This window comes from Giraffa tippelskirchi, chromosome 11, assembly GCF_054371585.1.
Source record: "Giraffa tippelskirchi isolate mGirTip1 chromosome 11, T2T-mGirTip1v1.2.pri, whole genome shotgun sequence".
In the NCBI taxonomy this organism is placed as follows: domain Eukaryota; kingdom Metazoa; phylum Chordata; class Mammalia; order Artiodactyla; family Giraffidae; genus Giraffa; species Giraffa tippelskirchi.
Window position 1 is genome coordinate 9,705,339 of NC_137285.1, and position 26,355 is coordinate 9,731,693.

The 26,355-nt window shown below is 51.5% G+C and overlaps 1 protein-coding gene across 6 annotated transcripts; it reads right to left on the reverse strand.

Annotated features, from left to right (window-relative positions):
* Nucleotides 1-1,314: 1,314 nt before the first annotated feature.
* On the reverse strand, nt 1,315-26,345 carry CABP1 (calcium binding protein 1). Of its 6 annotated transcripts, none has more exons than XM_081546190.1 (8): nt 17,785-17,833; nt 15,706-15,713; nt 13,042-13,209; nt 9,848-9,878; nt 9,465-9,608; nt 7,461-7,570; nt 7,083-7,230; nt 1,315-1,530 (listed from the first exon to the last, which is right to left on the reverse strand). In XM_081546190.1, exons 1-8 carry the CDS (start codon nt 17,831-17,833, stop codon nt 1,505-1,507), a joined length of 684 nt encoding a protein of 227 aa, XP_081402316.1. In that variant the 3' UTR covers nt 1,315-1,504. The 6 variants fall into 6 exon arrangements, with proteins under 6 accessions (XP_081402316.1, XP_081402318.1, XP_081402315.1 ...); XM_081546192.1 differs by lacking the exons at nt 15,706-15,713; nt 17,785-17,833 and adding exons at nt 14,527-14,612; nt 14,986-15,182 and having other exon boundaries at nt 13,042-13,218; XM_081546189.1 differs by lacking the exon at nt 15,706-15,713 and having other exon boundaries at nt 13,042-13,218; nt 17,789-17,833.
* Nucleotides 26,346-26,355: the final 10 nt, after the last annotated feature.

A 26,355-nucleotide genomic window follows, 5' to 3' on the forward strand; every position in this document is an offset into this window, starting at 1 on the left:
ATTCCAATTGAGGTCCTGAGAGCATCAGCATCCCCTGGAGCTTGTGAGGGATGCAAATTCACGAAGTCTGTCCCAAACACTGGATCTGAGTCATTGGGGGTAGGGGTGCCTAATAAACCCTCCAGGTACTCCTGATGAGCGAACTCAAGTTTGAGAACCACTGGCTTGGAGTCCATGGGTCCATCCCACACACCAGTCAGATCATGCCTCAAGCCTGTCAAAGATTCTGGGCAACTTCTGCCCACAAACTTCTCCTTCAGACTCCTTTAAGCCTTCGATTATAGAAATTAATAGCAGTGATTATAATGGATCCTGTTTAATAATGCCACCTTGCACTATTTCGAGGCCTCTGGAGGTGAGCACTGCAATACTCCGAGGTCATTTACAGTGGACTTTATTATCCCCTTACTGCCCATGAGGAGACTGAGGTTCAGAGAGATGTGGCTGGCCCAAAGTCACACAACGAGCATAATAAATCCAGGACCCAACACTATCCTGCTTCTCGCTCGGCAGAGAGAGTGAAGGCTGATTCTACATCTGTCTCCTCACACACTCTGGGATTTCCTCCAGGGCAAAAATCGTGTTATCACTTCCTCAGGAAAGCCTCTCCTGACCTCCTGGGAGAGTAGTCCAGACCTCCTTATTCTACCCCACCGAAGGTCCCCGCATTTTTCCTTAAAAGCAGGATCACAATTCGTAGTCACATATGGATGTGATTATCTCCTGTTGGTCTCCCCAACCAGTGTGAAAGCTCCATGGAGGCGGGAAGTGAGGCAGACCCTGCTCCAGGGCTTGCCCAAGCCCCATCCAGTCTCCTTTCCTTACAGAACTTGACTCTGTTTGGGGCAGCGGCATGTTCAGCTTCATCCGTATATGCCCCAGTCTCCCTTTCAGTTAAAGGTACCGAGTTCTGGCTTCTGAGATGAGTGTAGAAGAGGCTGGGAACCTCATGGAACTCAACACAAGGCGAGTGCAGGCAGGTTTTTCAGCCAGTTCCCTGCGTGCAGCTGGTACTCAGGAAATGCATGTATCATCTAACCCGGTGGGAGAAGCAAAGGACCCCCAGAGCCGCCTTCCTCTTGGAAATATTTTTATTGGTTCTGAGATAACAGGGCTGAGGCGAGCTGGGACGGGCACAGAGCTAAGGAAGGTGGTGAGAGGCTCTGCCCGGGCAGACATGCTTTGTGGGTCCCCCCACCCCAGCCAGCGGCGGCTGGGTCCCTGGCACTCGGCGCCCGGCCTGACCTCTGCCGGCCTGGCATGGTTGCCTCCTCGTTGGCGGGCGCCCCCCCTTTCCAGTTGCAGGAGTCGTGAGTCTTTTTCACAGTGCGGAGGGGTGGGGGTCCGGGGTGGGCACCTCCCCGGGGTGCAGGCAGGCCCCGTCCGCCAGTACATCCTGGGCTCTGGGCGGGCGGCGGGCGGCGGCGGCAGCGGCGACGGGGTGATCAGGCGCTTCTTCTCCCGCCCCGTGGAGCTTGGCGGTCCTGGAGGGGCCCTGGCGGCCTCAGCGGGACATCATCCGGACAAACTCTGCGGTGGGGGTGGGGGCACGGGCGGGGGTGGGGAGAAAGCAACAGTCAGGGTCCAGGACACTGCCCCCACACCTTCTTCAGATCGATGCCTCCCTCCCCCTTCTGTGGCCACTGCCTCTGACCGGTGCTGGTCCCCAATGTCCATCCGGCATGGTTTTTTTTTTTTGGTCTCGCCCACCATGTGGCATGCAGGATCTTAGTTCCCCAACCAGGGATTGAACCCAGGCCCCCTGCAGTGGGAACATGGAATCCTAGCCACCAGACCACCAGGGAAGTCCCCCATCCAGCATTTTCCAATCCCTCTTCTTTGCAGCAGCCAGCAGGATTTTTCTATCTGTATATATGACCCCTTTCAAACCTCTCATGGTCCCCATAGGATAAGGGGCACGACCCCAAGGCCTCCCTGTTCTGGCCCCAGCTGACAGCTCCAGCCTCACCTGTCACTACTCACCCCTCACCACGAAGTTTGACTCCACAGATCCCCGTGTCAGCACCTCAGGTGGAGCTGACACACTCCCCCCTGCCCTCACCTCTCAGCTTTCCTGCAACCTCTCCTGCTCCCTTCTGTTTAACTAGACTTTGTTTTTTAGAGCAGTTTTAGGTTCACAGCAAAATTAAGCAGGAAGTCCAAGTTTTTCCATCTACCCCCTGCCTCTATACATACACACACAGCCTCCTCCATCACCAACATCCCCGAGCAGAGTAGGATGTTGCTTACAGATGAACCTACATTGACTCATCATTTATTACCCCAAGTCCATGGTTACATTAGGGTTCATCCTTGGTGTTGGAGACTCTCTGTGCCTGTGCTAAGTCACTTCAGTCATGTCCAGCTCTGTATGACCCCATGGACTGTAGTCCCCCAAGCTTCTCTGTCCATGAGGATTCTCCAGGCAAGAATACTGGAATGGGTTGCCATGTCCTCCTCCAGGGTATCTTCCCCACCCAGGGACTGAATCCGCGTCTCTGAGTCTCCTGCATTAGCAAGCGGGTTCTTTACCACTAGCACCACCTGGGAAGCCCTGGAGGCTCTATGGGTTTGGACAAATGTATAATGACATGTATCCCTATTATAGTATCACACAGAATAGTTTTACTTGCCTAAAAATCCTCTGTGTTCCCCCTATTCATCCCTCCTGCCACAAACAACTCCTGGTAACCACTGATCTTTTCACTGTCTCTGGTCTCCATAGTTTTGCCTTTTCCTCAATGTCATATCATTGCATCACAGAGTATGCAGCCTTTTCAGATTTTCTTTCGCTTACTGTGCATTTAAGTTTCTTCCATGTCTTTTCATCACTTGATAGCACATTTCGTTTACAATGCTGCATAATATTCCGTTGCCTGGGTATACCATAGTTTTATTTATGTATTCACCCAGTGAAGAGCATATTGGTTGTTTCCAAATTTTGGCAATTGTAAGTAAGGCTGCTATAAACAGTAAATCTGTTTGTAGGTTTTTGTGTAGATATGAGTTTTCAATTCCATAGAGCAAATATCTCTTCCTTCTTTTTCATCTGGTGACTCCTACTTACCTCTTAGGGCTCTGCTTACTTACAGCCTCCTTCAGGAAGCCTTCCCTAATCCTTGCCAGTTTGGCAAAGGTGTCCCCACTGTATGCAACAGCCTGCTGTACTTCCCCCCAAATGACATGGACCATACTGTCAGCTTCTCTTTTCCTTACTGGTCATGGGCTCCTCAAGGTGGGGATCAGGTCTTGGCACACAGCTGGTGTGCAACACATGCTGGTAGAATGAATGGGAGATACTAGGCTTTCAGGGAAGAGCTGTCATCTGTGGGGGTCCCTACCTGGACACGGGGTACCTGAAATGTTCAGCTCTGGCGATAGCCAAGCCTTTGGTAGCCAAGCCTCTCCATTGCCACACTGTCCTTTACCTTGAAGATCAGCTACTGCCCTGAAAAGGCCTCCGAGCCTTTGTGTTCTGGACATATTCACAGTCTAGCTCATGTTTATCTTGCCTTTCTGCTCAGCACGCAAGTTTATGGAGTGTAGAAGCAGTGTTTTGCTATGGTTTTTTCCCCCTGTATCCCATGGTGCCTCGGATAGTGTCATGAACAGTGTAATGTATGGAATGGCTGAGATTCCAGGCCTGAGTTTATGACCCAGCTCTGCTTTTCTGTAAGAGAAGCAAGTTATATTACTTCTCTGAGGCTCAGTTTACTCAGTTGTAACATGAGGTAATAATAGTGCAGTCCCTGAAGTCATTGTAAAAATTAAATGGGATAATACATGTAAAGTTACTTAGTACAGTGACTGGTATATAATAAACGTTCAGTTCAGTCGCTCAGTCATGTCCGACTCTGCGACTGCATGGACTGCAGCACACCAGGCTTCCCCGTCCTTCACCAACTCCGGGAGCTTGCTCAAACTCATGTCCATTGAGTCGGTGATGCCATCCAACCATCTCATCCTCTGTCATCCCCTTCTCCTTCTGCCTTCAATCTTTCCCAGCATCAGGGTCTTTTTCCAATGAGTCAGTTCTTCGCATAAGGTGGCCAAAGTATTGGAGTTTCAGCTTCAGCATCGATACTTCCAATGAATATTCAGGACTGATTTCCTTTAGAATTGACTGGTTTGATTTCCTTGCAGTCCAAGGGACTCTCAAGAGTCTTTTCCAACACCATAGTTCAAAAGCATCAGTTCTTTGGCACTCAGCTTTCTTTATGATACAACTCTCACATCTGTACATGACTACTGGAAAAGCCATAGCTTTGAATTGATGGACCTTTGGAGGCAAAGTAATGTCTCTGCTTTTTAATATACTGTCTAGGTTGGTCATAGATTTTCTTCCAAGGAGCAAGTGTCTTTTAATTTCATGGCTGCAGTCACCATCTGAAGTGATTTTGGGGCCCAAGAAAAGAAAGTCTGTCGCTGTTTCCATTGTTTCCGCATCTATTTGCCATGAAGTGATGGGACCAGATGCCATGATCTTCGTTTTTTGAACGTTGAGTTTTAAGCCAGCTTTTCACTTTCCTCTTTCACTTTCATCAAGAGGCTCTTTAGTTTCTGCCATAAGGATGGAGTCATCTGTGTATCTGACGTTGTTGATATTTCTCCCTGCAATCTTGATTCCAGCTTGAACTTTATCCAGCCTGGCATTTTGCATAATGTACTCTGCTTAGAAGTTAAATAAACAGGGTGACAATATACAGCCTTGACGTACTCTTTTCCCAATTTGGAACCAGTCTGTTGTTCCATGTCTGGCTCTAACTGTTGCTTCTTGACCTGCATACAGATTTCTCAGGAGGCAGGTAAGGTGGTCTGGTATTCCCATCTCTTGAAGAATTTTTCAGTTTGTTGTAATCCACACAGTCAAAGGCTTTGGCATAGTCAATAAAGCAGAAGCAGATGTTTTTCTGGAACTCTGTTGCTTTTTCAATCATCCAACAGATGTTGGCAATTTGATCTCTGGTTCTTCTGCCTTTTCTAAATCCAGCTTGAACATCTGGAAGTTCACAGTTCATGTACTGTTGAAGCCTGGCTTGGAGAATTTTGAGCATTACTTTGCTAGTGTGTGAGATAAGTGCAATTGTGTGGTAGTTTGAGCATTCTTTGGCATTGCCTTTCTTTGGGATTGGAATGAAAGCTGACCTTTTCCAGTCCTGTGGCCACTGATGAGTTTTCCAGATTTGCTGGCATATTGAGTGCAGCACTTTCACAGCATCATCTTTTAGGATTTGCAATAGCTCAGCTGGAATTCCATCACCTCCACTAGCTTTGTTCATAGTGATGCTTCCTAAGGTCCACTTGACTTCACACATCAGGATGTCTGGCTCTAAGTGAGTGATCACACCATCGTGGTTATCTGGGTCATAGAGACCTTTTTTGTATAGTTCTTCTGTGTATTCGTGCCACCTCTTCTTAATATCTCCTGCTTCTGTTAGGTCCATACCATTTCTGTCCTTTATTGTGCCCATCTTTGCATGAAATGTTACCTTGGTATCTCTAATTTTCTTTAAGAGATCTCTAGTGTTTCCCATTCTATTATTTTCCTCTATTTCTTTGCACTGATCACTGAGAAAAGCTTTCTTATCTCTCCTTGCTATTCTTCAGAACTCTGCATTCAAATGGGTATATCTTTCCTTTTCTCCTTTGCCTTTTGCTTCTCTTCTTTTCTCAGCTATTTGTAAGGCCTCCTCAGACAACCATTTTGCTTTTTTGCATTTCTTTTTCTTGAGGATGGTCTTGATCACTACCTCCTGTACAATGTCACGAACCTCTGTCCATAATTCTTCAGGCACTCTGTCTATCTGATCTAATCCCTTGAATCTACTTGTCACCTCCACTATATAATCGTAAAGAATCTGATTTACATCATACCTGAATGGTGTAGTGGTTTTCCCTACTTTCTTCAATGTAAGTCTGAATGTTGCAATAAGGAGTTCATGATCTGAGCCACAGTCAGCTCCCAGTCTTGTTTTTGCTGACTGTATAGAGCATGTACAATTAGAGATGATCACTAATTATGATTATTGCTATTTTAAAAACACTTTTACTGAGCATTCACTATGTGTCAGGTACTGAGTTCTGTGGGAATCTCAGAGATAAAGAAAGTAGGGTTCCTCTTTTCTCCAAAAGTTCAGAATTGAGTGGAGATATAACCAGCACTTAGGGGCCAGTGTGAAGAACGAGGGTAAGCCTGAGGTGCTGTGAAAGCCCAGAAAAGAGGAAGCTCAGCCTGGGGACCGAGGGAAGTGGCTCCACTGCTGGGTCTTAAAGATGGAGTAGACTTTAGTCCCAGTGAAGAATAGAACACAAGGCATCCTGACAAAAAGAATAGTGTAATCAAATGAGAGCTTGGCAGGCTTTTGGATCACCTATGGTTTTCAGGTGGAGTGTGAGTGAAGGAATGGAGAAAGCTGTGGCCAGAGAGGTGAGTTGTGGATAGATCTTAAGGGGTCTGAGTGTCAGGTTGAGGAATGTGGTGTTTAGAAAATACCTCCATGGACGGATGCAGGAGAAGGTGGACCAACAGACACGGAAAGAGACGGGTAAGGGCAGAGGGACACAGGAGTGGATAGATGGATGAGTAGATGGAAACAGATGGGGAAAGGATTGTACAGACGACTGACAGATCAATGGAAATATGGGTGGAGATATAGGCGGATGGGTAGAGAATAAATGTATGAATGAATGTTGAGAGTTACAGATGCATGGATAGATGGGAGGAGGTATACGGGTAGATGGAGGCATGGGTGAATGTACAGAAGAATGAATAGATGCCTAGATGGGTAGGTAAGGCCATAGGTAAATGATTCTATGGATAATTATTTGGAGATCTGTTAGTGGATAAATAGGCACTTGGACAGAAAAAGAGACAGATGGATGAACAGATGGAAAGAGAGATCTGGAAAGATGGATGGGTGTAGGAACAGATGATGGATTAGAGGGGTGGAAGGATGGGAGGGTAAGGGGATGGAAAGTTGGGGTGGATTGATGACTGCATGATGTACACACATTTGGAGGGATACACTCTGTGGATGCCCACTCCTGTCTTGGTTCTTCTTCCACTCTCAAGACCCGCCTACCTTCAAAGTCCACTCTTCCATCCCCATTGAGGTCCACATCCCGGATAATCTCTTCTATGTCTCGGTGTCCCACCTGATGACCCAGGAGTTTCCTCATGGCCTCTCGTAACTCACTGGTGCTTATCTCCCCATCACCATTGGTGTCAAACTAGAGAGGGCACAAAGGAGGGAAGAGTAGCTACAACAGAGAGACTGTCAGAAGCAGATCCCAAGGTTGAACCCCTCCTCCAGCATCATTGTCCCCTGCTACCCCTTCCCCAGAGCGCTTCTCTGTCCAAGCTTCTTCCCCTGGTGTGGGATCCAGAGGTCCAGTTTCCTTTCAGGTTGGGAATTCTAACTAGTCCCCCCACCCCTGCCTGTACACTGTCCACCACTTACCTCTCGGAAGGCATCTCGCAGTTCCTTTACTCCAATCATATCTGCCGTCTCCGCCAAGAGTTTAGGTCCCATTAGCTCCACAAAGTCATCAAAATCCACGTGGCCACCCACTGGGGACAGAGGAACAGACTGGGTCATCCATCTAACCACCGCCCACCTCCAACTAGACAACCGGGGAGCTGTCAGCCCTCCCTGACCTGCCCAGCGCCAGGCCCAGGGTAAAAGCAGAGGCCGAATGAGGACAGAGACGTGACCATGGACAGGGAGGTTATCACAGAACAGCTCAGAGGAGCGGCCGGGGGCTGACTAAGGGAACAAGTCAGAAACTGGACAAGGGTACAGAGGGGAGAAAGGTCACAGAGATAGGCGAAGAATTTCAGAGCAGGAGAGAGACAGAGAAAAACATGCAGAAAGAGAGAGGGAAGCAGGAATCCTGAGTGCCTGGCCCACTGGCCCACTTGCCCCCCCTGTCCCTCACCGTGCAAGTGGAACTCACCTCCCAACCAGCCTTCAGAGGCTAGAAATACAGGAGACCTGCCCCCGGGGCCTGCCCCCAACACTTTCAGCCTGTAGAGACCGCCCCATGGTGGGCCTTCGACACCAACACCCTGAGCTCCATCGCCCACGGTGGCAGCTGTCTCCACCCGCCCACCTCCCTACTCTCTACCGACTCTGTCCTGCCCCTACTACCTCAACTCCACGCTCAAACCCTCGTCCCCTGGTCTCCTGGGAGAACCCAAAGGGAGACAGAGAAAAACATAATAATGACAGCCTCCTCTGCTCAGCTCTCACTGTGTGCCAGGTATTGATTACTGGGCTGTTTAGAATATCCTCTAGGGACTTCTGTCTTTGTGGTCCAGTGGTTGGGAGTCCCGCCGGCCAATACAGCAGACACGATCCCTGGTCTGGGAAGGTCCCAGCTGCCACGGGGCAGCTGAGCCCATGCACCACAACTCCTAAAGCTCGCACTCCAGAGCCCGTGCTCTGCAACAAGAGAGGCCACCGCAGTGAGAAGCCCACACACCGCAACCAGAAAGTAGCCCCTGCTCAACGCAACTAGAGAAAGTCCGCACGTAGCAGCGAAGACCCAACACAGCCAAAATAAATAATTAAAAAAAATAATAAAATCTGTCCCCTAAAGAAAAACAGGCTCCCAGATACAGAAAACTAACCAGCAGTCACTAGTGAGGAGAAGGGGGTTTGGGGGAGGGGCAACATAGAGGCTGGGGATTAAGAGATGTCAACTACTCTGTGTAAAATAAAAAAGCCACAGGGATATATTGTACAGCACAGGGAATAGAGCCAATATTTTACAATAACTTTAAATACAGTATAGTCTATAAAAATTTTGAATCCCTATGTTGTACACCTGAAACGAATATAGTATTGTAAATCAACCATACTTCAATTAAAAAAAAACAAATGTCTAGAATAGGCAAACCTGCTTAGACAGAATGTAGATTAGTGGTTGCCTAGGGCTGGGGAGGGACTTGGGGGTGATGGTAAAGTGGTATAGGACTTCTTTGGTGGGGGGGCATGAAAATATTTTAAAGTTGATTGGGGTGATGGTTGCATAACTCTGAATATACTAAAAGCCACTGAAATGTATACTTGAATTCCCCAACCAGGGATCAAACCCGTGCCGCCTGCAGTGAGAACAAGGAGTCCTAACCACTGGACCACCGCAGAAGTCCCTGAAGGGAATGCTTTAAGTGAGTCAACTGTATGGTTTATCAACTATATCTCAATAAAGCTGTTTCCCCAAAAAATAAATGAATAAATAAACCAAGAAAAAACAAACCATAAATAAATATACCCCCAGTTGACTCCCCATTCCTCCTCTCATTCTACAGGTGAACAAACTGAGGCACAGGGAGGGTAAGTAGTTTGCCCGCAGGTCACAGAGCTAGGAAGAAGGGGGAGCAAGCTCAGAACTTGAACCCAGGCAGAGGACAGTAAGGGTGAGGCTGGGGAGGGTAGGGGGTGCCTGGCGGAGGGACTCACGGTTCATGTTGATCTGCTGAGACAGCTCGATGAGCTCCATCTCGGTGGGCATGTAGCCCATGGTGCGCATACAGTTACCCAGGTCCCGGCAGTTGATGTAGCCATCCTTGTCCTTGTCAAATTCTCTGAAGGCCTCCCTGAGCTCTGGGGAAGAGAAGGAAGATGGATGTGGTGACCCGCAGAGCCTCTGGGGCAGAGGCGGCCCCAAGGGGCCCATCGACTCATGCATTCCTCCAACATCCGGCTCCCCGGAGGATGCCTGGCCCTGCACCAGGCCTTGTTCACAGGAAGCTGAGATGTCTCTGCCCTCTTCCCACCCACCTCCCTCCCCTCATCTTCCTGGATGGGTAAGCAACACCCTCCTCTACGAGGCCAGATCTCACCTTCAATCTCCTCTGGCCGCAGAGATCTGTCCTGAAAGAAAAGAACATGTGCCATGAGCAGCCAGGAGGGGCCAGGAAGTCATCCAATGCCCAGCTGAGGGCCATCCCAGCGGCAGCAGGCACTGGCTGGGAGGTGATGGGGCGGCTGTGGAGGTGTGCCTGGACCATGTCCTGGAGGGGAAAAGGTGCAGCCCCACCTGTCCCACACACATAAGAGAGGCCCAGGGAGCCAGAAGCCCCATCCAGCCTGGGCCCAGAATCTCTGCACCCCTAACCCCTTATTCCAGACACAAGCATGTGGTCAGCAGGGAACAGAGCTGATCTAGAGGCCAAAACCTGTAAATAAAATAGGGTTACTGGGAGGATCCCAACAGGCAGAAGAGGGCTCTACCCAATAAAACCAAGGGCTTCTCCGGTGGCTCAGCTGGTAAAGAACCCGCCCACCAGTGCAGGGACACAAGAGATGCTGGTTCGATCCTTGGGTTGGGAAGATCCCCTGAAGAAGGAAATGGCAACCCACTCCAATATTCTTGCCTGGAAAATTCTATGGTCAGAGGAGCCAGGAGGGCTACAGTCCGTGGGGTCGCAAAGAGTCAGACACGACTGAGCACACACACACACACACACACACACACACACCAATAAAACCAGGAAGAGTGGGGGAGAAGAGGAGCTGAGGGGGGCAATGGGAGAAGCAAGAGGCTGGAGGAGAGGAAGTGGGGTCCAGACCAGCACACGAGAGGGAGGAAGAGAAAGAGCAGAGGGAGTGGAGGCAGGATTAGGGCTGCGCCCTGCTTCCTGGGCACTGCCCCACCTTCTCCAGTTGGGCCCCCATCGCAGACCTCGCCCAGTCACAGGACACAGCATAGGACCCTGGGGGCTGCCAGTGCCTCTGACGGCCGCCAGGGTCCAAAGCACAAGTCTCCAGCCTCAAGCAGTGCCCAGGTCTCCTTGGGGAGTCAAGGGAGCCCCCGGGTGAGGCATCCGAACAGATGGCAAAGAAGTCTCCAAAGAGCGGGCCCGGAGGAAGCAGGGGGCAGGCTCCGGCTGGTGACGTGCCAGCTGCCCCAGGCCTGCCCAGGAGGGAGACAGACTGGCATGAAATGGATGCGGTGCCCAGCTGGACATGCTTAGCAGGCTCCAAAACTGGTCCACGGGGCTCATCCTGCCCATATGTCACGGCTCCCTGCCCAAAGGGGCAGGGTGTGCCTGCCCTGAGGAAGCACACACCAGGTGTGTGTAAGCCAGTCAGGGACACAGACATGCGGGCGTGCCATAGCTGTGCACCCGGGCTGTTGTAGCCCACTGGGCCAGGGCAAGTGAGAGGCTGCTGCCCACCTGCTCCAAACTGGTCCCAGGGCAAGGGATCCCAGTGCCAGAAAACCCAGAAATCTTCCAGAAAGGTGCTGTTGAGCAACATTTTGCAGGACCACCAGCTGCACAGGAAGGACTCGGCTCTCGGAAGGGGCCATACATGGCAGGACCATGCCGAGAGTGTACGTGAGCTGCAGGCTCCCAGGTCCTGCCTGCAGCATTTCTAGCTGAAGCTGTCTGTCTCTGTGAGATGATTGGAAGGACTTCCTCTTAAAAAGCCTGTCACCATGCACAAGGAGGGGTTGTCACTCCCTCTAACCTACCTCTATCACCCACTAGCTGTTCTTAGTCAGAATGGGGTCTTGAGTGACCACAAAGGGTGCTTTTCACAATGCCTGGTACCCCCGGTAAGTGAAAGCATCAGGGAGAATATGCATGTACACACACATGCAGGGTATGCTCACTGGGACAGGCGACAAGTCCCTTCCCACCCTGCAGCCTCTCACATCTCCAGAATCAGCTCTGCAGCCCCCTCCCCGCTTCTTGTAAACCCAGAACCAGGGTGCAGAAAAGCCAGTACCCCTTGGGCATGAGCCTGTGGCCAGAGCTGGTCTGGCTGAGTCCTGGTGGCTGGTCCCTGAGTAACACGCTCCCCAGGGCAGAGTGGCGGGGGATGTGGAACAGAGCCAGGGATGCTCACTGACATGACAGGGAAACCGTGAACACCGATTCGGGGGTCAGGTGGGAACAGAGCCCACCACAGCCCTCACTCCCCAACTTCTCCAGTTGAGGGATGAGTTTGACCTCTAAAGTCAGATGGACTCAAGGACAAAGCCCGGGTCTGCTGCTTCCTAGATGTAGGACCTTGGACAGGTCACTTCCACTGTATGAGCCACAGATTCCTCATCTGTAAAGTGGGTTAATACCAGAAACCACCTTACAGGGTCTTTGTGAGCATCTGTGAGGCAAGATACGTCAAGTGTTAAGCAAGTGGCATTCAGTAAACCCCGGAGAAGGAAATGACAACCCACTCCAGTATTCTTGCCTGGGAAATCCCATGGACAGAGGAGCCTGGTGGGCTACAGTCCACCGGGTCGCAAGAGTCGGACACATCTTAGCAACTCAACCACCACCATTCAATAAACCTACCGATGTTTGAATCTCTTTGAATCATCAATACCCTCCTCTCTGTAACTGTTCAGATACGTACGAGAGGCCCTCCAAAGCAGTGGCCACATGTGACTATTTAAATTGGAATTGGAATCAAAGAAAATTAATAATCTACTTCCTCAGTTGCACTAGCCACATTTCAAGGGCTAGTGGCTACTGTAGAGGGCCGTGCTGATTGGAGAAATGTTTCTATCATCGTAGAAAGTTCTAGTGGTTGGTGCCGTGTATTCAGTACTGTTGTTCAGAACACAGGGGGTCCTTGAGTCAGGCTTCCTGAGTCTGAATCCTACCACTAATGCCCACCAGCTGTTACAGTGAGCATGTTACACTCTCCAACTCAATTTCTTCATCTGCAGATGGGGAGGATAATAGTACCTACCTCTTGGGGTTGCTCTGAGGCTTAAGCACCAAAGCACTGAGCACAATGTCTGGCATATATTAAGTGCTCAAAAAAAAAAAAAAAAAAAAACCCAAACCCCAAACAATACTATAGATGCTATTATTTTTTTGCTGGTGGATGTGGACTCACCAGGGCTCTGCAGCCATGAGTGGGAAACTCTGGGGGTCAGGTTCACAAGTTGAGGGTGTAAGGTGTGTCCGCCGAGGGATACACACCACTGTGTACAGAGCCCCTCTTCTTCCCAGCACCTCCTTCCTCACGCCCCGTGAAGCCAAGTCGAAGGTGGCTCCACTGGGGCCAACTTACGTACAGGCTGCCTGTTCTCCGCGAAGCCCTTACGCAGGAAGATGCAGGCCGGGCCCAGCAGGTTGTGCATGACCGCGCAGTTCTGAGCCAGCATCAGGAGCGGTCCAGGGAGCTCACCGCTGGCCGCCAGCCCCTCCTCACTCGTCTGCACCACCGTGTAGCTGGTCTCCTCCTGGCGCATCTTCAGCCAGCACCAAGCAAATACAAAACAGAGGCAAGGTGTCACCTCTCTGGCCTAGCTGGGTCCTCCAGGCCCCAGCCTGGCTCCCGGTCCTAGAAGGGGCCCTTCTCAAGAGAAGACCTTGAGAGGCAAACACCAGGGTGCAGAGAGCCCTCAGGATGCACAGGGAGGCAGGCAGCAAACTGGTCCAATGGATGGAGTCCTGGATCTTTGGCCGAAACGGATGCTCCAGGGAGAGCTGGGTGTGATACCCACTGTGTGGCACAACTGCAGACACACACACATACACACACACATGCACAGAAACACACCCTCATGTGCAGACAGAAGCTCAGAGAGAGGAGCAGGCAGAGGGAGGCTTCTGTTCATTCAGGGAATAATGTCCTTTCCTAAGATGCTCCCAACATCCCAGCAAAATCCTCAGGGCTAAGCTCCCCAATGGACCTCTGACCCTACCCCTGCTAGAACCCACTGGAGGGTAATGAGGATCATCAGAACTGGTGGTAGAGAGTGGGCTCAGCTAGTCTGTGAGACTGGAGGTTGCCGACACAGGGGCCATGGCAAACAAAAATAAAGCAGGCAGGTGTGAGAGGCAGGGCCTGGGGTAAGATGGATGCTCTGGGTGCCCTCTGAAGGGACAGCATGACGTAACTCCAGCCCAGTTTTGCCAGACCTTCCGATTTAAAGCACTGGGTGGGCTAAACAAAGCACTTCTGTCGGTCAGCTTCCACTCAGCTTGTGGCCTCAAGACTAGACGCTGTCTCCCATCAGCAATCCTCCTCGTCCCTCCCGCCTTCACTGGCTCCGTGCCTGGTCCAGGGACCTCTGGAGGCTGAGGCAGGGGCCCTCTGTGCTGACCAAATATAGCTGTGCTCCCTGGCCCGGCCAATTCATCCTCCTCCCTAATGGTTCCCATGCAGCTATAAAAAGTCAGCACTGCCCACAGACCGTCCCCTTAGGACAACCTCAGCGTCCAGACACAACATTCTCTCCCAGCCCAACCTCCCCGCCAGGATGCCCAGCATCCCCCCAAGTCAAGGTGATCTGCCTTCAGCCCCCAAGTTGGATGCCTCCACCCCCAGAGTGAGGAGCTGGAGCCAAACCTTCCAAGGAAAGAGCAGTGAAAACTTAGAGGGCTGCCTCTGTCAAGGACCCCAGAGTTGCATGTCCCACCCATCCATTCTGCTGTACCCTCTTCCTGCCAGTTTCCTCCAACTCCAAGAAGGTCATGCTCAGGAGAAGATGCTAAGACCTAAGGGGTAGCCTGTCCTCCCAGGTGGACAAGCAGAGCAATCTCCCCCATCTCACCCTGTCCTCATGCTCCTTCTCCTCGAAGCCCCACAGTGTGAGGCTGCAGTCTAGACTCTTGTCCAACTTCTAAGCTTCTTCTAGGCCTAGAGAAGAAGGAGCAATATTCTGGTTCCTCTAAGGGCAAGCAGCCACACAGACCCAAGGTACGGGACCTCAGTGCAAGGCCTGAGTCCAGGGAGTGCAATAAGGGTCACCCTGGGTAGTCTTAGAACTTCAGGGGTGATCAGGATTCATTCTGGTTTGATGACCAAAAGAGGTTCAGAGCCTTGGCCACACTCACACAGGCTACAGGGACCTGGCTAGAGCGAGGGCAGGACCAGAGAGACCTTCTGGACAGAGGGAGCCGGGGAGTCAACTGTGGTTAAGCCCCAGGAAACAAAACTCAGGAGATATTTGCAGAGAATCAGCCTTTTTGTTTCTGGCTGACTCTCACTCACTTGGCTCAGATGAGCATACCCAGGAGGAGGAGGCAGCAGGCAGTAGGAAATTCAGAGAGAGCTTGAGGATAACCGGCTCTGGACTCAGAAAGTCTTGGGGACAAATTCTGGCTCTGCCGTTCGCTCGCTGTGTGACCTTGGGCAGGTCACTTCACCTCTCTGGGCTCTGGTTTCCTTCTCTGTCCAGCAGGGGATGATCAGGGCCACTCACAGGATTCTGTGAGAGGCAAATGAGCCGTTGTGCAGTGCCTAGAGCATGGCAAGAGCCGAATATGTGGAGTTGCCATGGTGATGACAATGATGATGACAATGATGATGACGATGATGATGATGATGCAACTTGAGAGATGCTGGGCGCCAGAAGGCATTTACTTCTGGCTGCAGAAGAAGTGGGAGAATATTTGCCAATCAGGAAAGAAGTGAGGAGGACAGAGAAAAATTTGCTCCCACGAAGGAAGAACCCAATGATGGCTGGGGAATTTCCACTGCATCTCTTGATCTTAACCCAGTCTGGCACTCAGTTGCCCCAGGAGGCTGCTGTTCTTCCCTGGCCAGTGATGGTACCTGACAGCCCGGTCCTGCCCAGCTCAGAGCCTGGAGGAGGCCGCCTCTCTCCATCACCAATTCCTGGTCACCACACAGGAAGCCAAGTGGGCAGCAGCCCATGGACTGACAATGTTTCCTGGCACCAAGGGGACATCTCCTGAGTGTGGCAGGGCAACAGGAGGAACCGGCACGCCTCCTGGCCTAACAGCTTTCTAACAAGACAAGCCAGCCAAGACTGTGCTCCCTCTCATCGAAGGTATTCACGGAAGGAGGAGTTGAGTGAGGAAGCGCTTGATGTGGTGGGAGACAGCATTGCCCAGTAAGTGGGAATTTGAACTAAGATGACCTGTAAGGTCAGGTTCACGAATCTATGAATAACATCTCTGACAGCAGGAGAAAGAGACAGAGGCAAAATTAAAAACAAAACCCCAGCTCTGGATTCACACAGACCAGGGTTTACATCTCAGCCCTGCTCCCAGTCAGCTGTGGCGTCTTAGGAACACTCTTACCTTTGAGTCTCGTTCCTTTCTCTAGAAAATAGCCAAGAGAACCACTCGGTGAAAAAGAGCAAATGAGATAACAGATGTTGGAAATCTTGTAGATATTCAGGGAAAAGCAATGGTTACTATCATTTTTTTAAAAAATGAAACTGAATGCAATACCTTTTATGATCTTTTGCCTTATTCCATGGACTCAAAGCCTCTCCTATTTCCTTTTCCTCATCCCCCTTCTCAGAAAACCCAGAATGGAAAAATTATGATTATAATGCTATTAACACTAGCTAACATATACTGAGTACTGCATCCCAGGCAGTGATCCCAGCTCTTTCTCTAGGCCCCACAATCACCTTAGGAGGTAGATGTTAGTATTTCCACTTGATAGACAAGGGAACTGAGACCCAGCAGGGGTCAAATAACTTATCCAAGGTCACATGGCTAGAAAGAAGAGACCTAAGAAGTCTGAGTCACGGGCAGGGTAGGACAGAAGGACAACTCTTGTTCTTGAATTCACCTCTTGAAGGTCTGGACAGAACTCAGGGAAAGGGCACTTGCCCGATGGTCCTCTAGACTAATTCAGATCCATTTCTACTTCTCTGCAACAGTGTGGAGGCCACGTCTGATGCAAAGAACTCTCCTTTAAGATGACAGATGACTGGGGGTGGGGGATGTACACAGAAGAAATAGTCAACCCTCGGAAAGATCCAAGGAACAGAGAAGATTAAAAGGAATTTGATGTGAGCAGCTTATCTAAATGAGGAAGAAGATGAGCAGAAAAGCCTGAAATGTCCTAAATTGAGAGGCTGTTAAACTAACAGACAGGGTAGGAAGGGGTTGGGGGTGGAGGAGCCATTAGCTAACCTGAGACCTTGGATAAGTCACTTAACCTGAGTGGCAATCAAGTTCCTTCTCTGGAAAACGAAAGAATTGGAGGAAACCATTCCTCACATTCCTTCTTCCTTTATGAAATATCTACGAATTTATTCTATGGCCTGACTACAGAGGGCCAGAAATACAGGCAGAGCCCACCTAAAGCAAGATCCTACAGACGTAAGCCCAGACTTGCAGGAAAGATGCTTTGAAGGTGATTATTTGCTTTCCAAAAGGGATTCTTGCAAAAGAATATTATCTCGGTATATAAGCAATGCATCCACTCCAGAATGAAATTGACAGACACCTTTGCTGTATACTCCATTTCTCGATGGAAACAACCCTGGGGCCCTGAGCCAGACTGGTCCTATTTGTGAGTCTCTGACCTGACTCAAGAATTCTCAAGGGTAGAAGGGGATGTCTGGCTTGTTTCCTCTCAGTAACAATGGGATCTACTTCAAACCCCACAACTCTGAAGACCTTAGAGGCCACCAGAGAGGGTCAGAGTCCCTCAGAGGAGATGAACGCACCCCTCCTCTACCGCTGGGAAAGAACCTCCAGCAGCAGGGTCAAAGTCCAGCTTAACCCTCTTCTCATACTGCTTATCCCGAGGCAGTCTGTCCATGCACATTCTAAGGACCCTACGTGGTTTCTTTCCTAAATTTTATGCAAATTTCCAAATACCGGCCCCCATGCAGCTCTAAGTCCCAACTTCAGCTTAGAGCCCCGGGACACAGACAACTGTGATAGGAGGGAATGCAGAGGCAGGAACAGGGAAGCGGCCCTAGACAGAACCCACAGGAAGGGAAACGAGCTTCAAACGTCCACCCTCTCCACCCCCAACCTCTGGGACAGATGGCAGGATGCCCCAATCTCCCACCAGGGGTCTTAAGAACTCCAGAAACATACCTTCCTTGAGAGATTTCTCAGTGGAGACTTGACACAGTTGCCCATCCTAAGCTGAGGCAGCCCCTTTCAGGATCCCTGGGTCCATGAAGGAGGCTCCTGGGGGCTAAGAGACCTGAGTCCCGGTCCCGCCAACCCCAGACTCCCTCTGCCTGCGCCGTGCTTCCTCCAAGACCGACTGAGCCCTCTCTCCTGTGCGCGTGCTCTCTTACTCGTCTGCCTGTTCCTGCTCCCTGATTTTTTTTTTTTTTTTTTTTTTGGTGGATTGTGTGTGTGTTCGTGTGTGTGGGTTTAACTTTCTGGACACTTTCTTAAGGAGATGAAGGCAGGAGGGGAGAGTGCAGGCACAGAGAAAATCGCCTGGAGAGCTGATGGCAGAGGGCAGCCGAGCTGGAGAAGGCTGCAGGATCAGCGACATGAGATTACAGCCGAGTCCTCTCCCAGTTCACTCCCCTTCCCTCGGCCCCTCCCCTCCCGCTGTCAAATCTGCAGGGAGATTGCCTCGGGGAGGGGAGCCCAGAATGGCTGCTGCAGCTGGGAATTAGGCCAGCAGACCCAGAAGGGGAAGCAGGCTAGTTTGGGCCCCCAAATCCACGGGGCCTCGCAGCTCCCAACCTTGTGTGTGCATTCTCTCTCTCTCTCTCTCCCTCTCTCTCTCTCTCACACACACACCCAGGGACGAACAGGCATCTTAATCTCCCCCGGCCATCGCAGCTAGATCGAGAGATGGCGGCTCCAGTCGAGGCCTGGAGATCTTGTGACGACTCTCCATCACGCTCCATTTTTCACACTTGCCTCCTCACTGAAATGGGGTGAGGCTCCGGGGCTGCAAGCACAGCTGAGCCAACAGCAGCTCCTTCCGCTGGCTCCCTTCACCGTGTGCGGTCTCTCCGACCCAGGAGAAATCAAGAGCTGGCCCTGAGGGGGTCCTGACGGAGGCAGTGCTGGCCCAGCAGGCCTGAGCGAGCGAGGGCGGCGAATCTTCTCCCAAACCCTCTGCCTGACCCTGATAGAGCATCTTTCACCGGCTTCCTCGGGGCGCAGAGCAGAGAGGCCGCCCTTTCCAAAGGGGTCGTCACGGTCCCATGAATGGAACTTTTTAGGTAGCCGGCACGTCCTCGGCTCTCCGGGTTCCAGTTTTGATGTGAATTCATCTCAAGCCTCAGATGTCATCATCGAGACCTACAGCCCGGAGCCAGATGACCCAGGAGAGTCTGTATCCACTTTTCCTGCACCCCTGCTATTCCCAGCAGGGGGCACCAGAGACAGGCTGGGACGCCAAGCTCCTTCCGAGCCCTGATGCAAAAACCCTTCCGCGCACCGCTCTAAGAGTTTCAGTCCAGAGAGGGTCCTCTCGCAGGAATTTTTTTTTTTTTTTGGTCCAGTTTTGGGTGGCTGATCAGAGCTCCCGTTAGGGATAGATGGGTGGGGATGCTGACCAGAAGGTGCCACAGGCCGGCTCCAAGGGAACTGGGAAGGCAGGTCCCTGGGTGGCTGTTGACAACCGTGCAGTGACGGCAATGGAATGGCTTAATCAGGAGAGTCATTCAGCAGCCTGGTTTGGCCTCCGGAGGGGGATATGGAGGAGGAGGGGCACCCCCTGAGGACACAAGGAGAAGCCTGGGGTGGAGGAGAGGTTGTTGACATCTAAAGGGCAAGAAAGGGGAGTGAAGACACTTGGGGGGGTGGCGCAGAGCTGGTATGGGAAGAGCCAACCAAAATGCCTTCTTCAAAGACCTGTTTCTTGGAAACAAAGCGTGAAGGCAGGGTCGTGAGAAGAGCAATGAACTCAGATGAAATGGAAGGGTCTGGAGGCCTGGCGTGAGTCCTGGTTCTGCTGGCTTCTGAACACTCACTCACCTGGCAGGGCTCACCTGGTTATAAGATGTACGTGACACAGAACAGGTACTGGAATGAGGAATTATTAACATGGAAGGAGGAAGTATCATTTGTCCCATGTGCTTGGCTCTGGGAATGTTGTAGGAACAAGATACATACAGTCCCTGCTTTTAGATTTGACCCCTGGGTCAGGAAGGTCCCCTGGAGAAGGGAATGGCAACTCACTCCAGTATTCTCACCTGGAGAATTCCATGGTCAGAGCAGCCTGGAGAGTTACAGTCCGTGGGGTCACAAAGAGTTGGACACGACTGAGCAACTAACACTTTCACTTTCACTGCTTGCAGGGAGCTTACATTCTAGCAGGGGGGCAGGAGATACTAAAGAGCTATCAACGTACTGAATCACGGTTCAGGTCAATGCCATGAAGGGGAAACACAAACACTCTGAGAATGTGAGCCAGAGGGATCTGACTTAGTGTAGGGGGATCAGGAAAGACTTGCACACAAAATCTAGAGTCTTGCAGACTCTTTTGAAAAGCTAGGGCTTACCATGGAGCCCAGAGGGGAGATGAGTTAGGCTCCAGGTAAGGTACAAACCCAATTCATATGAGCTAAATGGGTGGATATATGAAAAGATTGGACAGGGTGAAGCAGGCGCGTTCTCAATGCTGGCTGCAGACTAGAATCACCGGGGAACTTCCCCAAAGATGCTGATGGAATAGGTGTAGGTGAGCCCTGGGCACCAGTGTTGTTTAATACTCCAGGTAATTCTAACCTCCAGCCAGTGTTGAGAACCACTGATCTAGAGGTAAAGAGTTCAGTATGCGGAGTCAGACAGACCTGAGTTCAAATCTTGCCCTGCTGCCTACAACCCATGTAACCTTGAGGACTTGTTCATCTTTCTGAGCCTCGGTTTCTTTATTTACAAAATGGGTACTCTAATAACACTTCCCGCATAGGACTTATGAGGAGTTAATGAGATCATGCCTGCAAAGGGCTTGGCACAGTGCCAAGCACCTGGAAGGTGTCCCCTCCCCTGCCCAGCAGCCTTGTTCTAGCACGGCCCCCACTAGGTCAGACCTGGTGAGTCCTTCCCCCTGCAGGCCAGTCCAGAGCACAGCACCCACTTGTCAACCTTGGGATATGCCTCTGTCCTTGGAGACAGGAGACAGGACCTTCCCCCTATGGAAAAGTCCACCTACTTTGAAGAAATCCCATCCTTCTTTAGCAGAGAGAGTGCCGACACTAGCTTGGGGCCTTAACGGAAGCAAGGGATTCAGGATTCAAACCCAGAGCTCGCTTAAGCTATTTTAGGTTGGACAGATGGGGTGGTGGTGGTTCTGCATGACAAGAGTAGCTGCTGATCTTGATGAGGAAGATGGCTTGACCTTCAGCAGAAAGTTTTATAAAGGGCTGAATGGTGGAGGCTTCCTTAAGGAGCAAAGCACATCGCATGGCCCCCACCTTCCGATCCCTATGCACTATGGCAGCAGGCCTGGGCCTTCGGAAGCCACACTTAGAGTTCTGGAATGGGATAATAGGATCAGAGGGATGAGAAGGATAAACCCGTTGCTGCTTATTCCTGATTAGGAGGGAGGCTGGCTTTGGGCCCTGAGCAGTCCTAACGCCAGCATTTGAACTTGGATGGCAGCCCAGTGTTAAGACACTTGGGGAAAGCTGGGTCGTAACCTGAGAGGTGCTTTGTGGATGCTTCTGACAAATAGGAAACACACTTCTGTGACTTTCTACCAGCTGGTATGATGTGGAACTGGCAGACTGTTTGGAGAGAGACACAGCACATCACAGTCCTGCCTTTTACTTACTCTGGGACCTTTGGTCAAGCTACTTCCCCTCTCTTGAGCCTGTCTCTTCATCTCTAAAATGGGGGGAGATGATGCTACATTTCACAGTTTGCTATGAAGGTAAGATAATGAGAAGATGCTTTGTCCATTGTTTACCTAGCTCTAGACAGAGATCTAAAGTGCCAATGTTGCTTCTGCAAAACCTACGAACTGACACCAAGACACTCCTATCATCTATAATCTATGTCAACCACAAATGGGCCTTCTCTTCCCCTTTCCCAGGCCCCAGAGAAAGGCCACAGGGGTTCCCAGCCCTCTAAGAGAGCAGTAGGAAGCGACCTGACCAGGAAGGAGTAGGCAATACACCCAAGCCATCATCCTAGGCACACAGGCCTAGTGCACTTGAATCTGTTAGGACCCAAATTGTCATCGTCTGTCTCCCTCATCTTAACTATGGGAACTAAGAAACTCTAAAGTCCAGAGGCTGGAGATACCCGTCATTCATTCATTCATACATTAAATATCTTTGATCCTGTTATGCACAAAGCAGTTTAGGAATTGGGCTGGCCTACTCAAATCAGAAGAGATGTTCCTCTAGTTAGAAAAAGGGGAACGATGGGACGGATCTACGGGTTTTATTCATATTTGCCTCCTCTAAAGAGGTGTTTATTCCCAAACTTAGAACAAGGCACAAAAAGACTATTCTTTGAGTAGTTTTTGGACTTCCCTGATGGTTCAGTGGTTAAGACTGTGTGCTTCCCATTACAGGGGGCGCAGGTTCAATCCCTGGTGAGGGAACTAAAATCTCACATGCTGCATGGCCGAAAAAAATTTTTAATTAATTTTCCAAGACCCAATGCCAAGAGTTTCTGGTTTTGAGTTACTTTCTGATACCACATCTTCTCTCTAGGCAGTTGGGGGGTATGTCGTTAGCTGGCCACAAAGAGGATACCAGGGAAGGTCCTTGGTCGTTCAGCTCCTTCCTTTAGGGGCCTTCCTCACTTGGCTCAGAGACAGCTTTCAGACTACCTTACACAGGCCCTCATTTTGACAATCACTCTATTAATAATAATAATAATAATAACATGAATGAAGCCTGAGCCAGGGAAGGTCCTTGGTCGTTCAGCTCCTTCCTTTAGGGGCCTTCCTCACTTGGCTCAGAGACAGCTTTCAGACTACCTTACACAGGCCCTCATTTTGACAATCACTCTATTAATAATAATAATAATAATAACATGAATGAAGCCTGAGCCCTTTTCCAGCACCCACTCTGAGCCAGGCCGTTTGGCATCCTTAACCCTGTATAACCCTCATAAGATTTCTGCAAGGTAGTTTTTTGTTGTTGTTATTGTTAGTCTCATTTCTGGATGAAGAAACCCAGACCAGAGAGAGAAAATAACAGGCCCAAGGTCACAGCAATGGGAAGTGACATTGCTGGAGTAGGAATCTGCAGCTGTCTCCCAACCCATCATCCATGCTTTAGCCTCAAAACCACATGCTCTCCCTTCAGGCAGTAAGGACGCTCTGTGAGGTCACTGGGAGAAAACCCTAATGCCGGTTCCCCCTAGTAGGGGAGTCTGTCTTGATACCCTCAGTGTCACTTTGGCCCCTGGCCCTCCCTGACTCTGTTACAAATGGAAACAAGTTCTGACACAGCCCTTGGTAGTGAATCAATAACAACAACAATAATAGTAACATCCATAGACCCTTGCTCTAGGCCAAGCTCTGTGTATATCTTCATATCCCCTTTAATTACCCCCCAAACCCATTGAGATAATATGTGTGTGTGTGTGTGCGCTCAGTCGTGTCTGACTCTTTGGGACCCTATGGATTGTAATCTGCCAGACTCCTCTGTTCATGGAATTTTCCAGGCAAGAATACTAGAGTAGGTTGCCATTTCCTTCTCCAGGGGATCTTCCCGACCCAGAGATTGAACCCGAGGCTCCTGCATTGGCAGGCAGGTTCTTTACCACTGCACCACCTGAGATACTATGATTATCCCAAATATGCAGATAAGGATTTAGGTTTACTGAGGTTAAGCGATTCACCAAAGGTTAAAAAAAAAAAAAAAGAACTTGGGAGACATGAAAAATATATTTCCCCAGGACTATATTTTGCCCAAAGCAGATCCTATCTGAAAGTTTCTATATTCAGAACCTCATTTCCCTTCTCTTGGTTCTAACCCTGTCTCTAAGGACAGAAATCTCCATGCAGAGATAACGGACAGAAAGACTAATTCTTGCAGGAGACTGGAGACTCTGACACAAAGTCCCAGGCAGGGTTTTGTTGTTGTCGCTGTCATTGGAGCAGATGTCTTAGAGCCATCAGCAGGAAGCCCAGACTGGATGTGCCCAGCTTTAAAGAGAAAGTCGGCAGCTCCAGAGGCAAGAGCTTCCAGGGGGAGGTAGTAAATATTTGATGGGACCTTCCAGCTCCTCCTGACTCAGGTGACCCTGGTGACATTTCAGAACACTGGACTGGAGAACAGCCTTCATTTCATGACTGAGAAAGTAGAAGAAAGAAAAGCACATGAGCGGAAATGCTCTGTGCTCACAAAGGGCCCAGGCAGGCAAATTATGCAAGGCTGGAAAGAAAGGGCTCCTTTTCTAGGAACGAAGTCAGATCACTGGCAAAGTAACTAATCAGAAAGTGTGTGATCCTCAGTGACCTGCCCTTCCAAACTTCTAGACTGCTTTATCTCCAAAACAGTCAGGACCCCGCTATCCCCTCTACTTTCATCTCCATAGTGCCCAGCAAACGCTTGGACAAAGCAGGCAATCAAAAAATATTTGATAAATGCAACCGATAGTTGTCACCGATTCAACTGGCACGGTATGCCTTTCGCAAGCCAGCCTACTCCTGCCCTAACACCTGACACCCCCTCAGTCATACAGAAGCCACCGCAGTCAACACAGCGCTGCACTGTCACAGCTCTGCATCCACATCTCTACTCTGGAGAAACTGTTTCCAGCTGCCTCAACTAACGAGGGCTCCCGGCAGGAACAAAGCCAGACTGCTGCCCTATCACACCACCACCGCAGCCCCACGCAACCCGAGCCTACGTGCAGCCGCCTTCATGTCAGACCTCCACCGGCATCAGCCGCAGCTGAGTAGTATTTTGAAAAGGAACTGTGCACATCTGAAGCAAAACACACACGGCCTCCTTGGAGTTCTGATCCAGCCCGGCAAGCCAGGAGCTTGAAACGGCTTCTTTACGCTACATCCCAGCACAGAAAGGCACAGGCCCGCCCCCACCGTCCATCCCCCACACACCATGCAAACACTCTGATCACATCTATGCATTTCGCCCCTCCTGGGCTGCCGCAGAACAGTGTCCACGCTGTGCCAACAAGTTCGACTTAATTATGGACTTGGAACTAGACAAAATCCTGGCTTCGCTCGGGAGTTCACAGGTCCCTTTCTGCTGAGCCCCTCTCCCCAGCACCACGGCCTCAAACTGTAGATCTGTGTTATGACTACGGGGCCATTTCTAAAGGGCAGGTGCCCAGCTGCTTGGGGCTCTTGAGAGAAAAGAAACAAAACGTGCCACTCGTGACCCCTTAGCGACCTTTCTGACTCTAGAATGCACACTAACTCTGACTAGGGATCTCTGGGTGTTCTTCCACATCCCACAACTTGACAACTGCGCACTGCCATCCTTGTGGCATTCCTAGATGACAACCTCCTTGAAATACCCTCAAAGTTCCAGTTTGAGCCATAGTTCTTACAGCCCTCCATGTCTACCCACACACTTCTCTTTTCTCATATTTTTAGCTCTCCTAACTTTTCCCAGGTCTTTGGGGCCACCACAGGCAATGGCTAGGGTCCCTCATTGCCTGACAAGGCTGTGTACCCCAAAGTCCCCTCTCTTGACCCCCAGACTCCACGCTCATTCATTGGTCTTCTCGGTCAGAGGCCGAAAGAGTGGGCTTGGCGCCACCTGCTCGGAGCACCCCTCCTTGACCCCTGCAAATTTCCAGGCGGTTTGTGGAGGTCGCTCCCTTCCAAGACTGGCCCGTACTGGCAGGTGGAGGGAGTCTAAGCGGTGGTGCCTGGCCCGGAAGAGGCCGGGAGCGTGGACAGCGCACAGGGTGCTGAATCAGGCGCGGGGGAGGAGGAGGCGCGCGGACTAGGGCGCCAGGCGACGGGAGGACCAAAGGAGCGCGACCTGGGGGGCCGCGGGCAGCGGGGGAGGGCTATGGGCGCGCAGCCGCGGCAGGGTCCCGAGCGCCTCTCCAGGGAGCGGGTGGGAGGCGCGGCCCTTACCTGGCCGAAGGCGGAGCTGAGCATGGGGCGCAGCTGGTGGAGGAACGGGTCTGCCTCGGACGCGGCGGCTGGAGCGGAGTCCCCGCGACCCGGGGCTCGCTGTGAGCCCCGGAGACCGAGCGCCGGGGACAGACCCCGTTCCTCCCCATCCCGCCCGCGGGCCGGCGGCAGCGGCGACGGCGGCGAAGGTCTGGACGCCGCGGTCGGCGGCGCCTCCCGGGGCCTGCGGTGCGCCTGGGGGAGCCCGCGCCGGCTCCCCCGCGCGCCCTCCTCTCGCGGCGCCGGCCGGCACAGGGGCCTCCGCGAACTGGGGTCCCCGGACGGTGACGGCGTGCCAGGGCAGGGGCCGGGCAGCCGGCGACTGGGCAGCACTGGCTCCCGGGCAGGGCCGTGGCGGGGAGCCCGGCTGCCCCCGCTCGCCGCCGCCGCCGCCGCCTTCAGCAGAGACGTCTTGGACTCGCTTTTGGCGATGTGCGAGCTCATCGCGGCGGGGCCCGCGCTCGCATGGCCCGGCGGGGGCGGCGCGGTGCGACGCGGCGCTGGGCCCCCGGCGGGCAGAGAGCGGGGCGCCCGGCGGGAGCCGAGCCCGAGGACGCGCTGGAGGCGGGCGCCGTCCCCCGGCCGCTTAAATGCGGCCCCGTCGCCGCCGCCCATGTGACAGCGC